General features: G+C 37.4%; 1 protein-coding gene across 1 annotated transcript in view; it reads left to right on the forward strand.

The window, feature by feature from the left end:
• LOC135470985 (membrane-associated guanylate kinase, WW and PDZ domain-containing protein 1-like) overlaps positions 1-18474 on the forward strand; it is a 77346-nt gene that overhangs the window by 28669 nt on the left and 30203 nt on the right. Inside the window, exons 7-10 of the mRNA XM_064750034.1 lie at positions 10641-10688; positions 15054-15111; positions 16090-16154; positions 17420-17524. Coding sequence (XP_064606104.1) covers positions 10641-10688; positions 15054-15111; positions 16090-16154; positions 17420-17524 — 276 coding nt within the window. The remainder of the gene's footprint in view (positions 1-10640; positions 10689-15053; positions 15112-16089; positions 16155-17419; positions 17525-18474) is intronic.

Below are 18474 nucleotides of genomic sequence, written 5' to 3' on the forward strand. Positions count from 1 at the left end.
GGTACCATATGTCATATTCTTTCTATTCGAACAAATCATTAATATAATTAATTACATATTAAGAACAGGTATATGTAAGTTAGAGACATTTTGACATTCTTCCTGATGTAATGATATTATTTCAAGTTGTTTGCATGATGATGTAAAATAACAGTAGGCCTAGTGATTCCCCACTCCACCATGCAGTATTTCACTTTAAACAGGAGCATGTCTAAATGTCCTTTAAAGCATGAAGGTATCTTAAGTTTGGCAAATTTTAATTTGTGTGAAATTTTAAAGAAGCGTAAAGCATTAATATAGGCAGAACATCTCTACTTCATGTAAATTGTAAATATAAGAAAAGGTTTAAAGTACAGCCCTTGGCTTTGAATTTTGATTTTGTTATTCTTGCTTGCTGTAAGGGTATAGTAATTCACAGATCACAAAACCTGATTGTTTTCCTTGAGTTGAGGAGGGTTGGATACCATGCTGTTAGTGTTAAGGCCACCTGGGGAGCTGTTTATCCACTGATATCCCAGTGATACTCCCCTTACTGCCCTCCTATCTCTGTCAAATTGGAACCAGAAGGTCGATTTGCTCCAACACTCTTTAAACAGAAGCCATGGTCTGATAAGTGTGGCCCTGGCTTTTTTTCTGCCCTGGCAAAGGAACACATCTCCATGTTGCATCAGTGAAGTGTTCTTGCTGGGCTGTCTGGATTTCTGTGTTAAGATATCTGCTTACATCACTGTTTGGAAATCAGACCTCTGTTTATTTGTAATAGAGGTATTATATCTGCTGTCAAGATGGTCAAAGTCATTCTCAAACTTAGGTTTAGTGAAAGTAATGATTTGCTTTGCAGAACTAAGTGATACCCAAGTCTTTTTGATTTCCTAATAATGAGATAATACGACATTTACAGCTGTTCATATTCAAAATAAGCAGTGTTTGACTTAGTACATGTAGATGTTTCTCTGTTGTATCATGTGACAAAAAGTGCTTGTGATTACATATCGTCATGAACCACATTTAATAATTAATACTCATGGGAGTAACTATGAATGTTTATTAGCAATAGTTTCTTGTATCTTTGCTAGACAGCCAAACTTTTTTCTGTGATGGATGTATTAAGCAACAAACTCCTTAACTAAATTAAAGAACTAAGCATAACTAAAGGGATAATTTCATTTAATATCAAATTTAAAACAGGTTTAAGATTTGTCAGAGAAGGGTAATCACAGGTTTTAGCATCAAATTAAAAAAAAAATTGATCTCAACTCCAGAAAATAAAGGGTTAACTAAAGCAATGTTTTCCATAGCATTTTGCCATTGTACAAATTGTGTTCTTGTAGACTAAACTGTAGTTGTAGTGACTATTTCTTTTTGAATCGACATTGATTCTATTTCTGGGAATTGGTTCACCTACATTCATCGTGCATGCCATGGTAAGCTGCAAGGAGGTTTCTATGTGGATTACTGGACTTAAGTGGGCAAAGGATTTGAGAAAGCGGTTTCTGGAAGGATTTTGAAACACCAGCCTGGGGTCAGGCAGTTTGTACAGTGTATTTCAAGCCCTGAGCTAGGGTTTAGGTGGTCAGTGTTAGCTTAAGCCCTCCTGGCCTCTGTGACCAGGCAGCAGCATTGCATTAGCAGGGGAACTGACCAGTGTTATGTTACCTGATCAGAAAGAGGATCAGCTGTTTGGTTGATCATGTTGTCCCTGGGGCTAAGCAGATGATGGGGGATGGCTGATAGACATCCCACTTCTCAGCAGCTGCTTTCCTGGTTCAGCACACATACATTGCAGAAATACTGTGAACACAGCATAAAGAAAAGAAAACTTAATAGTCGGTTAACAAATAATGTTAAATAAATTTACACTCGCTGTGTGAGGAGGGTGGGATACCATGCTGTTAGAATTAAGCTTAACTTGGAGGTGTTTTTTTTTTCTCTTACTTGTGGATCTAATGAGTTTTATTTTTTTGTTTCATGAAACAATTTTGTGAATCACAAATTCTACTAACTCTTTTTTTTTTCAATCTTTCTTTATTTAAGATATGCTTAGTGACAGGTTTGATAACTATGATGTTTTAAATTCAATATGTTTCTACATTTTGAATAATGAGTGAAGTATTTTAAAGGGACCTTTGAGAATTTTGAATTTCATGAATATGACAATTCATTGACTTGATGTAACCGATATCTGAGTCCATAAATTTGAAAATAATGTTTTTGTGCTGAGTGTAATTACTTCCATGCCGAATTTGATTTTAACACTGTGTGATTGCATCAAGTTTTACACCCCTCAAGCCAATTCCTCTTGCAGATTGCCATGAACAGAATTGACACGCAACTGCTGATGTATGGTATCAATTGGAAACATGCTTTATTAGTTAGAAACTCTCCAGAGAGGCATGCACAGCATGCAGGAGAGCTCATTGGGTGTTACACAAGTGGTTGGCAGAAGGCAAACGCTGAGGCTGAAGTTTTGATCTGTTTTACATGTAACTCTCCAACGAGGCATCTTTCATCTGGTGGGATAGATTTGGATGATTCACCAGTAAGGCGTTGCTGGATGGTCCAATGGTTAGGTTGAACTGTCAGTGTAAATCTGCCTGGCATCTTTACACAACAATCTGTCTGAGTCAGCTAAAGCTTTGCATATCACCGCATGCAGGAGCAGGGATACCCAACCAATCTCTGCTCACATGGTCGTGGTGATACACACATACACACTCACTGAACATGTACATGTATCAGTGGCAAAGACCTTGCAGAAAACTGGCTAACATGTCTGTTTGACAGTAAATGGTCTTGCTACATAGCTATCACAGTCAGAAAACTTGTGTGTCATGTAAACAAATTGTGGAATTCAAACTGAATTTGTAACTGTTACTGTCACCACTTGGCAGCTGTTTGCTATTAGTAGTATTGGAGAAGACCAGGATTTACTGTCCTGGACCCGATGACAGCCATATGGTAACATGTAGGGTGTGTTGCTCACAGTTGACACTCTTTCAGCTGTCCTGCCAAGTTGTTCCATATTTACAAACTACTGCTGGGAAGTGAAGGGGTTTATCCGAATTGTCTGGGATAAACCCTGGATGACTATACTCAGTAATAAGTACCCTCAGGGCAGAAGTGGGACTGCTCCCAAGAGGGAAAGACTCAGTGGGGCACATTTAGGTGACAGATGGCATGGTTATGTCCTTACTTTTAGTCTAAACTGACTGTCTAGGGTTTGGGCGAGTTCCAGACCTGGAAGCGGTACAAGAGTTTATTTTTAAGGTGGTAGAGTTTGTGGAACTTTGACAAAGACATATCCTGGTTGTATTATTATATGAGCCAGTGTCCAGGACAGAGTGGACATAATCCGGCTGACCATAGCCTGGTTTATGGAGCTGCCTTAAGGGTGTTTGTTCACTTGATCCCTGCTGGAAGTTCCATGGGTTAAGCTGCCCTGTCATCTCTCTATGCGTGCACTGTTACTAGGCAAAGGATTGGAGGCAAGGACCATCATTCATCTGTATGGTCAGGACTTCATTACTTCTTCGTTGTCACAGCTTTGGATGAAGTGAGATGTCTTTTGACCAGAACTAAATACCTATGACCCAGGGGCAGGATCTCTAGCATTTGTTTTTATAAAGCACAGTTTTGACCTTAGGGACATCTTAAAGGCAGATTTGTCAACTGGCCAGTGTTGTGATTCCCTTATGAAAACATTGTAAACATTCCAAGAGTGGCTCTGACCATGTCTCTCTGGCTGGGGTGACAGCTGTGTGACCAAGGACAGGCTGGAGATATTTCTATAAAATCTGGAACAAAAGAGAAATTTGATCGTCTGGCAACAAAACACAGCCAGTGCAGAAACTTGAGTTGTCTTTTCTTTAGTGGACTTTTTCCTTTTTTACATGGCAGCATCACCGGGAACTTCTTGTTAAAACTTTTTTACTACACAGTTTTATTTGTGGTGAACTGTCACAGATGTTGCTGAGCAGACATAAAGAAGAGACAGAGGACTAATTGTCTGTCAGCAGATGTCTCTTTTTGTCTTATTTCACATGGGCGCCAAATGTATGTAAGCTAGCAGACATACATGAAACTGATGAAATTGACAGATAATACTTTATTATGTACTTGTGGATGAGCTGAGTGTAGTGGAAAATATTATTTTAGCCAGAAGTTTGTTTCGTCATAGTGTTGTGCATTGACAGTCAGAGGAGTTTGCGTGGTCTTTACTGAACACAGACAAGGCCTCAGACAGCCACAGTCTGGGAATGTCCAAACAGTCTGGGGCGGAACCCTATTGCCCTGGGCACTTCAGTCAAACAGTTGAGTCTTGACTCTAAGCAAAGGCAGGATAGCTAATTGTTCAAAGCACTCAGACTTCAGTTTATAGGCATAACTAGTTGGGAGCCTGACCAGTTTGCAGAATTTTGAGAAGTTCACAGAGTTGTAAGCACAGAGGCTTTGGTAAACTTTGAGAAGAGGCTAGACACACATGGTCATGTGTATGGATGAGGTACTGTGGAAGTATCTTGATGGATTTACCTTGTCAGGTGATGATTATCGATCAGTTTGTGTATTGACTAGAAGTAAATGACCACATACAAGAGGTATTCTTAATTGTTCTTTCCCATACTGAGAATATAGTTAATTGTTAATGGGAATTGGAGAGTTCAGGACATAAATTGTGTATGGATGAGTGGATCTATGAGCATAGACCCAATTTGTTCAGTGGAGATTATTGCCAGAGCATTACTGATTGTTAATCTGCTCAGCTATCTGATGGCCTTCTGATTACCTCTTATGTACTTTATTATCCATTTAGGCTTGTGACTAACATTCCATTTGGTCACTGACCTAGTCATTGAGTGGTCACCCTGATCTTTTTGACTAAGACCTCAGGATTGTCCCCTAGCCCAGAGTTCCTACATGCCCCTCTCTCCCTCTCCCAACCCAGCCATTACTTTCACCCCTTTGTGCATCAGTGATATTGCTATTGTCCTGTCCCATTGTGCTGTGCTGCTCTCAGGCATCAATTGAGGAAATGCTGCTCCTTTTGTGCTGTGTGTTATGTGCTATACATGATCACTAGTCACAGGTGATCAGCAAACTTCATTAACTGTGAGAGCTCACCCATTGTGACCAGGACTTAGCTCTCTATACAGTACAGGGGTGACAGATGGAACACAGTCAGTTCACTATTTGGCTTTAGTTTGCAAGGGTGGAAGGACAGTTGTCATACAGGGACAACTACACAGGTGCAGCGACACTGAATCACACATCTTGAGGCTGCCTGTACCCCCGAGCTGGAAAAGTGTGCCTGGCTCTCTCAAGAGTAACAGTGATGTTATTTTAGTCTATGCAAGGATCAGTGCACAAAGCTACATGTATCTGGGTCGTTTTTATTGGTTTGTCTGAGAGAAAGAGAGAGTGACTCCTAGTAGCATATTCACTTTCTCTATGTATTACAGTGTGGATTCCTTGTGTGATGGTGGTCCATCAGTTTAATGGTGTTTTAAGTTAGACCAGATGTAATGGTTACTGGATTACCAGTGAGCCACAGGACTAATGTATACTAAGTACATGGATGTACCCATTGTGGAGCATGGTGTACAGCATAAGGGCTGATCATCAGTAAGTCTGCAAAGAGAGATACTGGACACAGGCTGTGGATTGTTACAACCAGTGTTTGCTCAAGTCTGGCTTACCTGCAGAAAGAACCACAGGTGTGAATAAGGATTACCACCTGACTTTGTCAGGTCGCATAGCCAATGGACGTCATAACAGTGAGATTCTCTGCTGATGTGAGTTGACATTTGTGGGCACTGGAGAGATTCAGGTAAAACTCCTGCCCCCTCCATTGCTACTTGCTTGTACCTGAAAACATAAGAGAGAGAAGTGCATCAGGGAGAGCAAACTGCAGCGTATCCTCTAATTATTTTTGGCTTTTTGAAGACGTACCTGTAAAGCAACAGAAAGGTTCAGTTGATCACAACCTTTCATGACACCTGTGTATAGGTAGTTATACAGGCAAGGTAGACACTATCTAGTCTAATGGGCATACCTGTACCTGAACCTGTTATGCCCACAGCGTTGTTTGACAATGTGAGGAACCATCTCTGACAATTCTTATGAGAGAGTCACTCAAAACTTCACTACCTGTCAGAACCATTCTCTAAATAAACCCTGCCTATCCAAGGTAGTTTCATGGCCATGATAATGCTGTGTTTTGTAAGAGCCAGGTAACTTGATGAGTAGAAAACTATGATAATGAGGCTAGAGATTTCCCCGATATTGGAGGAGAATGAGGACGAAGGTGAGGATAGTCCCTCGCTAATGAACCGTCCTGACATTGTCCCTTCCATACCTGGCTCATCTGAGAGCAGCAGTGGAGTTGGAGATTTGCCTTACCCACCTGGTGAGGCCCACATACAGTGTGTTGATTGTCAATGCAGGATTACCTTCATTCATTCTAAAGGCAGGTATAGTTTTTAACCATCTTCATTCTTTGATTATAGCCTTGCAAATGTTGCTGTATAATTCCATGCCTGATAATTATTACTGTACGATGTACTTTACTGTTTAGGATTGTGTTGTTGTTGTTGTTTTAGAGATCATTCACAGGTACATGTATATGTAAGCAAAATTGTGACTATATATATGTCCAAAAGAAAAGAAATTTAGGAGGTGTAAATGTTGCTATGTACTCCAAAAGCATATATTTTATTAATTTTCGCCGTTTATTCTTTTTCTTTCTCTGCATGGTTCTGTATACATTAAATTCTGTGTGAAGATGATTTGAAGGTACTGTAATATGTACAGTACAAGTGCATGCTGTCTTTAGATGCAGTTTTGGTAAGACTTATACGTATGCACATTTAAGTTTACCTCCTGAAGACTGTGTGTAAATCCTGTTATAGTGGTACATAACATCATTCTCTAGTTTTGGCGGTTTAGTACAGAGACATAGTATTAATTCAGGCGTAATGTACTTGGACTTTTCATACCTTGGTCATGTGTGTACGTTGATGTGAGTGAAAATAACATGTCTGGTATTGGTACATGGGTATATTGGAAGATGCATCCAGGCAGGAATGTGAATATTTTATTCATCAGTTTGACTGCCTCCTTTGTCCGCTTTCCGTGTGCGTGTAAATATAACAACAAAAGGTGACTATGGTTATTATATTATACCAACCTCTTCAGATGATAGTGGAGAACATGCAGTGCATTTCAAATGTGTATGCTATACATATATGTTCTGTTTACATATATATATACACATGCATACTACAGTACATGTGAGAATAGTCCAGTCTTTGACACGTATATTTTTGCATATGTGGGTTTATGTCTTTAATATAATTTAAGTATAATGTTGTGTTTCCGTCTAAGGTTAAAGGCTATCTGTTGTCACTTTAGTCTATGGGAAGATAAAGCCTGTACACTTTGTTGTGATATTGATACATTCTTTCGAGTTTCCCAAACAGTTTGACAAGGCAACGGCTATGTATTATTACTTTATTACACTAACTATACATAATTTTTCTCCTTGGAAAACTGCAGCATAGTTTAATTTTTTTCCAAGGCTGTGTTTTTTCCCCAGACTGTTGGTGTAAACAATATTCTGTTAATCAAGCTGCATGCACAAGTGGTATGAAAAAAACAGTGACCACCATCCGCCAGAACAACCTCTCCTTGATTTCTGTGCCTTCGGCAGTTTATTAATAGAATCATGTGCCTGTCTTCATTAGCTTTTCTTCTCTCTGCTGTGATATTGCTCATAAACCTGCCTATTTCTTATCCTGTCCAATATCTACTCTAAAAGTAAATCTCCTCATTGTTATGGTGCCTGTAAGATCAAAAAGTGTTCAAACTGTTGTACAAATGTCTTTTCACCAAAACAGCCAGCTCTGGATTTTCATGGCACGTAAATGTTGTATTTATGTTTTGTGCTTATAGAAGTCAACCAGTAGGAATTTGCCCCTGTGGTAATGTAGCAGGTAAATGACTGCCCTTTGGATTATTTCAATTCCAAGATTGCCTTGAAAAGGACTGCTTGCTGAATTATCACAGCATTAAGCCTGTGTTTATATACACAGGTAAGGTCATGATTAAAGCTATTTGTGCACTAATGACCTAATCCTATTAGTTCCAGGTTTAAGTACATACCTTTGGTTTACCACGTTGACCATACCTGTACAAAGTCATTATGGTTTAATATTGGTGTTGACATTAACACAGCTACAGGTACAACTACAGGACTACATTTGTATGTATACATGTACATGTAATATTGGACGTCACCTGTAAAGGCTAACATGTGATGAGCATCCGTGCACAGAGAGTAGTGGAATTCTACCCTGGTGGGAAAAGCCAGGAAACTTGATTTTCAAATTATGGAATGTGTGAGCCCACCTTGGAAAATTCGTAAAACTGGCTTTGATGACATTTTGTATTTCAACCCCTGGAAAGTAGGTATGTCAGGCCTAATTATGAACAGAAGCCCTTGGTCAATGTTTTGTTTCTGTAGTCTGTGATGTACAATATTAACATACAGTGTTACATTCATGTAGTATGTGTATTATATTTAGATGTACAAAAATCTTTAGAAATATGTGTTATTTAAATTATGTTCTTTTTTATATGAAGGTAAAAACGAAGAAACAAATTTTTGTCAGGAGATTAATATGTTTAACTTGCATACATGTACTAGCTACTACGTGGCAACATTATGAACTGGGATATCAGCAATATTAAATTTGTTAGATTAGTGCAAAAGTAACTCACACAGGTACACACAGAACATATATTCTAAGTACTGTATTTCACGTAAAGTTTTGTTTGTAAAAATGCACTTTTAAAAGCACAAAAGTGTCTTAAGTGAATACTTTTGATGCCAACATCAAAGTTTTTCTGATGAGAGATTGATCAAACTTCACCAGTCAACTCTGTCTCGGAGTTGTGCTATAAGGCAAATTAATCAGTCAGAAATAGGTCAGATGTGTCACTAGAAAAATGCTAAATTTTTGGTGAAATACAGTACTTGTACTGTCTTGGTGAAGTTAAATATCTCTATGTTGATCATGTAGAAAATTCATATGGTTCTGTTTGTAGCTGTTGTTGGAAGCATAGGCTGATTATATGCGTGATTATTATTCCCCATGTGGGCGATACGCATATTACTAGAATAAAGAAAAAAGAAAAAAAACACAGATCATTCTTTTCTTTCTTTATGTTATGATAAAATCTATGGGGGGAAGGGCCTATACCTGAACATAGATCAGCAGTATACTAGAAGTATACTAGAAAAAACATCAGAGGAACTGTAATGTCTGTAGACATGACCTCCTAATTCTCATGATTGATTAAGAACTCAGCAAAAAATTCAACCTCTTAATGATAGTGGCAGTCAAAGACTAACAAGCTCAGTGTTTCACCATGGCTAGAGTAGACAAAACGGAAATCTTCTGTTTTCTCTGGTACATTTTCTCTGTACACCTACAATGTAGGTAAATGTAAAATAAATTGTTAAAAAATATTTCCTTCCTTTCTGTATGAGTACTTGTTCAATTTGAATGGGAAATAGTAACTAGCAAAGTTTAAAGCAATTCAGGTAACATACACAGGTGAGGTGAATACAACAGTGGGAATTATAATACTCTGCAAGGCTCATGTTGGTTTAGTCAGTGACTATTCTGACACTTATGAAATCTACAAAGCAAAAATAATTGTCTGGGATTTCATGTGAAGTTGATTTGGTATTTTAGGGCTGATTTATAGGCTTCATGAGATAAGTTGATGTATAAATCATTTCATTATTAAGGTATTTTAGTTTTTTTTTTTGTTTTTTTTTCTTCTTTGCTATTTTTAAATCTAACAGTCTTCAGTAACAATCTATGACACATACATAATAGACATAATCACATGTTAGTGCTACATATAGATTTATATTAAATTACCAGATTTCTCTCCCCGCCCCCTTCCTATGTGTATGGAAGCAGCTATGTACATGTGAATACAGCACAGCCCTGATAATGTGTATTGTCTGACTGATGAGAGCATGACACATGTGCCAGTTTTGAGATGTTATTCTGGGATGATGAGTTTTGTAGTACCTGTCAGAGTTACTTCCCTTTATTGTATAAACATTGCTCAATACATGTGTGGATAGAGGTGGTTTATCGATAATTCTTACTCAGAAAGAAAGCTTCAAAAGTTTTCTCTGTTTTTGTGCTGTTACAGTGTTTAGGAAATTTAATCATGTTTAAAGAAAAGAATATAATGATGTGATAACAAACCTCCAAAGTGACAACTTTTTTTTTTTGCAGTGGACTTTGTGATTTTGAATTTAAGACCAATGTTGGGCATTTTTCACATACATGTAGACTGACTGACAGATGTACGAAGAGACAGAAATATTTCAGCATGGTTTTTACGCATGTATGAAAAACTTACGCTTTATTCTGTTATTTATTAAATCCTTTTGGTCCACTTTTCTTTGTGGGCGATCTGTTCCGTTATATTTTGCATGAGCCAGATTTATTACTTCCACAATATTACATGTAATTAAAATTGTCCTAGTGCTAGAGTTTTCCTGAAGCTTGGGACATGTCATATATGCTGATCTAATGCTGCATTACTCATATTTATAGCTGAGGCAGAGCAGAATGGTGGGATCTCTAACAAAGGTGGTGTATTAGGTAACTTTTCAGTCTCAGGTGTTTCCATTTGGACTTTTTAACTTATGTTTTAATATTTTAACAATGCTTGTGTACTAACAGACTTACTAAATGTATGTAAATGTAGGTATTTCAACCTTTGTTTTTTTGTAAGTTTTTTTGTAAATTCTATGAAATTCTTAGAATCAGCTTCAGTAATAGTTAAAATCTCTTAACACAATTGAGCATGGCACATTTTGTTTAACATTAAAGCGCCTGGAGCATGTGGAATTGAGTTGTTTCTCCTCAAACAGTGCCCATCCCAAAAGTTTAAAACAACACTGATTGTAACCCAAAAGTAACATTTACTAACATTTTAAATTTAAGACAACATGTGAGTTTGCGTTTTGCTGGACTTTGTTTACCATCTAATCCTTGTTTCTACATTCGTTCAAAACTACATCAACATCCACATCAACTTGTTTGTGCAAATCAAACAAAGCAATGGTTTTTGCATGAAAGAAAAAAAAACACCACAGAATTTGCAAAACTGACCAAGTATTTTGACAGTTTTCTCTGACATCAGTAAGAACATTTTTGAAGATCTTAAATGCATCACGCAGTGTGATAGGTCAGGTCAGTATTACATTGTTATGTTGCATATTGTAAGTTTCTGTGACTAGAAGCAAGCAATTCAGGGGGAACAACTGCGTTATACTAATTGCACATTTACATTGGTGGTGTTTTGTATGCCTGACTCACATTTTCTTTCCCTTCCACTTTCAGCTATGAGCATGGTATAGAGTGATTTAACTTCATCATGTCACACACGTTAAGAAACCAGACATAACTGTCAGTGTAATTACATGTATACAATAAGCCGAGTCAGCATTCAGGAGTCTCGTCAGTTCACACTGATATGTATGGGACAGTGTGGAGTCTCTTACATGGTAACGCAGCTAAAAGGCGAGATTTTACGCTACTTGCTTGACATTTGCATAGTCGGGTCTATCAACCCAATGGCACTGATAGCAGCTACACTAAAATCACGTCTGTTGACCACGTTGCTTCACAGAGAAGGGTGGAGGGTGTAGGAGCCCCATCTCTGTCTGATTGATATCTGTGTGAACTACAGTCTACATGTACTTACATGCTGTGCATATTGTAGATTATTAAAAGTTTCTTTGATGTACAGATAAATGTAGATAGATCTTAACATTGCACAGAGTTACGTGTTGTGTGTTTAAGGATACATGAAATGCTTTGGTATTGTTTCTTAAATGGCAGATTATCATGTGTAATAACATAACGGTACAAACAAATCTTTTACCTTTGGCCGTGGGGTGGGAAAATGGCTTCAAAGTTTTCTTAAGGCCCCAGCGATGAGTTGGGAGATTAAGTAGCTTGCAGCGGTGACATCATAAAATATGCATAAAATAGAGGTGTAATTAACAGGTATAAAAATACCTTTAAAAAATGAAATTTTTCTTTTAATAAAAACTCCATGGAATAATTTTCTTCATTTGGTATAGAAACATAATCTTTGTGTTAGAGTTCGTTTTCATGTATCCTTTAAGGTAATCCATATTACAGGAGGATACATTCTCTAGTGTTATTTATGTCTTGTAAGTATGAGTGTATATGTTTGAGATATGGGACAAAGTTTCCCTGATACTTGATCATATAAAATGAGAGAGATGATTTGATACATGAATAACTACCACTCTAATATTTTCAAAATATTATATTTAATAATATATTTGGCATACTAAATACATGTAAGTTTTCAAAATAAGTGTGCCACACATGAAAATTTTAAATATAATTATCCTGTTTATGTAATTGTAAAATTAAATAAGCTATGATGAGCTTAACATTAAGAATATGCTTTTTGTGCTCAATGGTGACGGTAGACCCTACCATTGAGTTTGCAGTTGATTGTAAAGATAAATTGCACAGCTTGCATTTGTAAACTTTTGAAGTTGCAATAGCGATCATAGGCCAAATTTGAATTGTACAGGAAGTTGGTCTGTGTATAGGACTGTGGATAATGTACAGCTCAGTACTTTTCTTGCCTTTATTTTCAAAAGAGTTCTAGGTCATAATGATTCAGCATCTAACAATAACATGTGAAAAATGCTTGTCAAATCTTTTTGAGACAATTGCATTGCAAGTCAAAAAAAAAGAAAAAACAAAAGATTTTAGAACTTGCTTTGACCATCTTATAATGACAGGTGTGTGCCAATTTCAACTTTTAACATTAAGATTGTGGACTTGGTCCTTTGACCGTTGATTATGTAATCTTGATATGTTATATAATGGTCACATGTGTCATTCTTCCTGGTGTTAAACAGACAGTGAGTAAGCACCTGTTCATAAAAGATTTCATTCTTGGTAAATCTTTAAAACTTGTTCATACATTGGTTGATCAGTTCAAATTAAGCAGTGCCAAAAACTTTTTATTTAACATGTCTAGGAGTCACAATGGAATTGATTGACTCCATGCAGACAATATACACTACAAGTCTTTACAAGTGACTTCACAGAACTATCTTACGGTAATGCAGTTCAGTTCAGTTCTTTACTGGCTTAAGAATTAAGGTAAACTGGGTTGTTTGGACTGTTAAAAGCAGACGTGTGTTCAGGGGGTTTAAGTTATCAAGAGTCCCTTGCATGGGAACTGTTTGCTCTATGTTATGTTAGGCCTGGGCAGTATGGTCAGTATACATGGTACTGCTGGCATGCCAGCCCTGTGCTGACAGTAATGGTTCAAATGAAGCCAATAGGCCATGTGCTAAGTCTTCAACACCCACCCTTGCTGCCAAGACAGTGAAGATAAATAGCAGGGAATAAAAGTAAACATTTCTGTTTCACAAGGAAAATCTGGGAGAAATCTTTAAATATCCAGTTCATGGTTTAACTAAAGCCTTTCCCGCATACCCACAACACACAGTTTGCAAGTAGGTTTTTCTGTTAGGCACTGTGCCTTAAAGTTTTACATTTTCTTTGTGTCCCGGTTTTCAATATTTTTGCATGAGTTTTAACTGCTGTACAATTTTTTTTAGAAAGTTTATAGGTGCAATATTTGATTAACTAGTACTTCTTGTTATGGAGAGCAAACAAATAAAAATCTGCATGTAAAGTGGAATTGGAAAAGTTTACTTCCATGCCTAGCCTTTCTTTTCATACTTATCTCAGTGAAGGACTTGAACATTTTTGTTGGAATGTTCAAAATGTAAGCCAAGAGCCCAATTTCTGCAGGCTGTCAGATTCCATATATCCTGAGCATGCTTGAGTCCAGCTGGCCATGTGAGCACTGAACTGAGATGAGCCATATAGTCCTAATCCTTTGGAGAAACATATTTGCTAGCTTCTGTACTGTTCCCAAATTTACACCAGTAAGAAACTGTCAGGACCAATCAATCTTATTAGGCAGGATTTCCATGTAGAAACAAAATTTCAAAATCCCACGTTTAAGTTAATTAAAATTTGTCTACGTCTTTTAAAGTTTTCGAGATTTGTTGTTGCTTCCATATTACATTGAACATGAAAGTTTTCTAATGAAAGCACCCCCTATCATTGGCTAATGTGATTATAGTAATATGTATGTAGGTATGTTTTAGTAATATTCTTTTAAAAGCTTCATTTTAAGCAATTTCTGACCCGGTAAAGTACTTAAATTATTTCCATGAGTCCATCGTAAAGTAAGCATGTTCACATTCAGGTTTAATAGAAAGTTTGTCTCAAAATTCATATTTACATGTATTACTTCTGTTGATGTTAAACTAATATTCACGTACATACATGTATTTACTTTTCTATGGCACTAGACAATAAATATTCTAGCAGAAGTAAATGATATTTGATTCAAATTTTTAAATTACTGGTAACATATAGATATATATATATATATATATATATATATATATAGATGTGTGTATATATATATATACACACACACACACACACACCAGTGGGCAGCCCTCTAATGCAAAGAAAGTTGATGTTCTTTGTTCGCTGTTCACTTTTTGCCAGTAAAGTAGGAGGAAGAGAGTGTCCTACAATGATTAATTTTTAGCAGCTGCAATACTGAAGGATAGTGTTGGGAGAAACATTCAAACTTAGTAAAGTAAAAGTATGTGCATTTGGAAAAGGAGAGTATAGATAAGGAAGTAACAGGGCAGGGCTTCAGATCTGTCCTGTCTGCTGGTGAATGGGAGGATGAATTGATACCCAGAGCTGTGTGTACACCCTTCATTCCCAGCAGAAGATAAGAGGAAATGGATAGAAATAGTGCAGTTATCAGAAGAACATGTTAATGGGTAGCTGTTTGTGTGATGGTTGGCCATCTCAAATGATGGCCTGAGTGAATGTTAATCTAACGATTTCTATTTTGTTGTATTTTAGAGCTACCATATGGCTGGGAGAAAGTGGAGGATCCCCACTATGGAACCTATTATATCGAGTAAGTAATCAATTTATGTGTCTGATGTGGGTTTTTCTGTCAACACTGAAGAGTTTCTCTAAGAATCATGTTTTCGACAAGCATGCTCAGCATTGTAATTTAACTGTCCTCGAACTGGTTCACAATTATTTGAAAGCTTACATCATGTGTAAATAGCTGTCACAGGGAGGAGATAAGAGAGGTGTCATGGGGAATTTCAGGGGGAAAAAATGAGGACATGGTCTCCAAGGCAATGGGTGCTTTATGGCTTCACCAGATGTCCCACAAGTTTACTTCTCCCTGCAAACAAGAAGAGCGCTTCCCAGTCATTTGGTATCTGGGCTTCTGCCGTCTCTTTCTGAAGATTAATAAAGATCTCTCTTTGAGAGAGAGAGAAAAACATGTGATATTAATTAGATCTTGGTCTACCTTTGTGTCTCAAGTATCACTCATGCAGAGTTTTTTAAATAACTTCGCAGCCAGATGGTTCCTGGCTGTTTTAGCGGTGGAATGAAGTTTTCCCTCTGTTGTGGTTAAACTTGAGCTCTAAAAGGAATGACCTCCTTTAGGACCTGGTGTCAAAAGCTTGTCTTAGTATGCACTAGTTGAGTGTTTTATTGTAGAAAGAAGCAGAGCAGACTAAGACATCCGCAATATGTATATTTGTGTGTGGTAAATATTCCGTTTCGACATCAGGTCAACTTTTGTGTTTGTGAGTCGTATCTTTTCTGTTCTTTAGACATTCTTTACTTACTCTTTGTTTTGTCTAAGCAGTGGCTTGTAGCCCTTTGGTTCCAATGATCAGTGAGTTGCGCTCTTAGTTTGTTGACTGACAAAATGTAGAAATGTACATGCTGCCTTTTACATATTCATTCTGTTTAGTTCCATGTACACACCGATGATGCATACATTTTCTGTTACGCCTGGATAATATGGTTTTCATGAAAAATGAAAACAAGTGGATGCCCCATTTAATGAACTGACACTTTCTTGTTGCAGTCATGTTAATCGGCGAACTCAGTATGAGAACCCTGTAACTTCTGCCAAGAAAAGTGATGACATGGGTAAGTCAAGAATTTTTTTCTGTTCATTTTTGGCAATTTATGAAGCTGTAAATTGAAAGTGTTATCTTTTGTGTTCATGAATTGCCATTTATTTATATATCATAGTCTATGTATTTTTTTTTATTTTTTTTGGAAAATTTGAAAATTCTTAAGGATGAAATATATTACCTTCGCTTTTTTTGGTTTAAATTGTTTAGAATTGCTTTGGTTGTTTCTTTGCCACAGTGTTTTGTGAGCTGTTGTGGTTTACTTTCAGGATCATTCCATTATTCACTCATCTCTCATGATCATACCTGTATTTAATTACCTCATATCATCAGCACCATTTTACAACTGCATCTTTCTCCCTCCCCCCATTCTAGATAACATATCACCAATTTGCTTCTTGCTATTTGTTGTAAGCATTGTTGTGTTGTGTATGCTTACGTGTTGCACAGATGGTCAGTGAGTTAAAAAGTGCCTCGTCGTACAGTTTGCACATGTCTTTGTCTTAGCTCAAAACTACAAGTACAAACCTCTGCTATGTGTGATAATGGCCCCATCTTTTTTGTGGAGTCTGGAGACCCTGAAACTGCAGACCCACCAAGCATCTGTTGTTAAAGCCATTGCCCTGTCAGTGGGTCATTTTCAATTTGTTTTATTTCTTCTGTGGTGATTATTTCCTCCTAAGTCAACACAAGTATAGCTCATTACTTTCTGACCCCCAAGACTGTGTTAGTGCTCTGCAAATGACTTTTGGACTTGGTGACTTTAGCCAAGACTTCCTGTTGAGACTCTTGTTTGGTTAGACCCTAAAAAGTCACTTGTTTTCAAAAGGAATCAGGCCATTCTATTCAGAACACATCTCAGTCTTATGGTTTTAATCTGTTCGCACATTCTGCTAGGCTGGTGTTGCCTGTGCCTTAGTCTCCCCTGCTGGGCTGGGTCAGGCAGCCTGTGCAGGACTGACTCTGGTGCTGAGCTCTGGGCTGCCTGCCTACCTCTCTCCATCCTTCTTACTTAGCAGCCCATTCAGACACAGGATACTGTAACTGGGAACTGAACTGTTAGTGCATCCTTTGGTGGTAACCAGTGTAGGCATGTGTAATGATGATGCCAAGGCAGCTGTCAGAGTCCACCTCTTTGTTTAGCTGGCATTACCACATTGCCTTCAAAGTGTTGTTGTTGTTGATGAAATAAGCCTGTAGAACCTGCCCTGCCGACTTTTCATGTGTGTCCCGTTAATCGTGTAAGGATGTCCTGTTTCAACCTGTGTCTCTCCACAGCGAGCGATGGTTCAGGTACCTTCCCCCGTTCACGGAAGGCAAGAAGTGATTCCCCAAAACGTACCCACAGCGAATCGGACATGAATGGCAGAAAAGCGCCTCCAGGTAGTAATACTCCTCTACAAATCAACACCTGTTTTAGATCAAGTCGGTTTCACTTCTTTGTGGTTTCTTCAGATCAAAATTGGTGATGGCAGAAATGTGATTAGTGGGTGATGGTTTCTCTTAGCCTTTATCATAGATTTGGGAAGTAGAATGTATAGTTGGCTGCAATATAGAAAAATAATTAGCATGCCATTATTTTGATATATAGTCTGTAGACATTTGTGATTTGAATGTATGAAAAATTATTAATAGAAATTAGTTAATATTGTAATGGAAAGGTTATGAAAATGAGTTTTATTTGTTGAATCATGTACATGTAACTGGTTACAATGGCTTGTCTTTCATGAGACACAAGGAAACACAGGACAATAATGCAGTGGTTCATATTGAACCTATATATACATGCTTGTGTCTGGTATTTAATAGCAGGATACACCTGTTATTGCCGTTGAATTAAAATCTAGACATCCTGATGTCAGACATACATTGTATTCCATCACAAGAATTTTTTTTAGTGTAAGGATTTTTGTTTTGGTGGTCATAAATGGGCCAGTTATGCCAGGGGGCCAAAGACTAAGTTGTGAATATTAGGTGATTAGGTGGTTGATTAAATGTAGTACAGAAAATTACGAAGATGCTAGTAATTTTGATCTGTCGGCGTGATTCTATAAGCTTGTCCGTAAATGCCTCTTAATGTCACCTGGTATTGGTTGCACTTTCCTTGTTGTTTCTTGAGGTACATGTGAAATTTCCCATACCTTGCTTATTTCATATCACATACATCAACACACAAGTGCCACATTTTCATCTTTTCCATCACTTTTAAATATCATGTTATCATGGGTAGATCTGTTATATAAGCTGTATAAGTAGATGTAGACTGTCTTTTGGTTTCCTTGTATTTCCCTTAGTGTTTTGCTTGATTTTTCTAAATTTTAACAGGGCATCCA

Source organism: Liolophura sinensis, chromosome 7, assembly GCF_032854445.1.
Source record: "Liolophura sinensis isolate JHLJ2023 chromosome 7, CUHK_Ljap_v2, whole genome shotgun sequence".
NCBI lineage: Eukaryota > Metazoa > Mollusca > Polyplacophora > Chitonida > Chitonidae > Liolophura > Liolophura sinensis.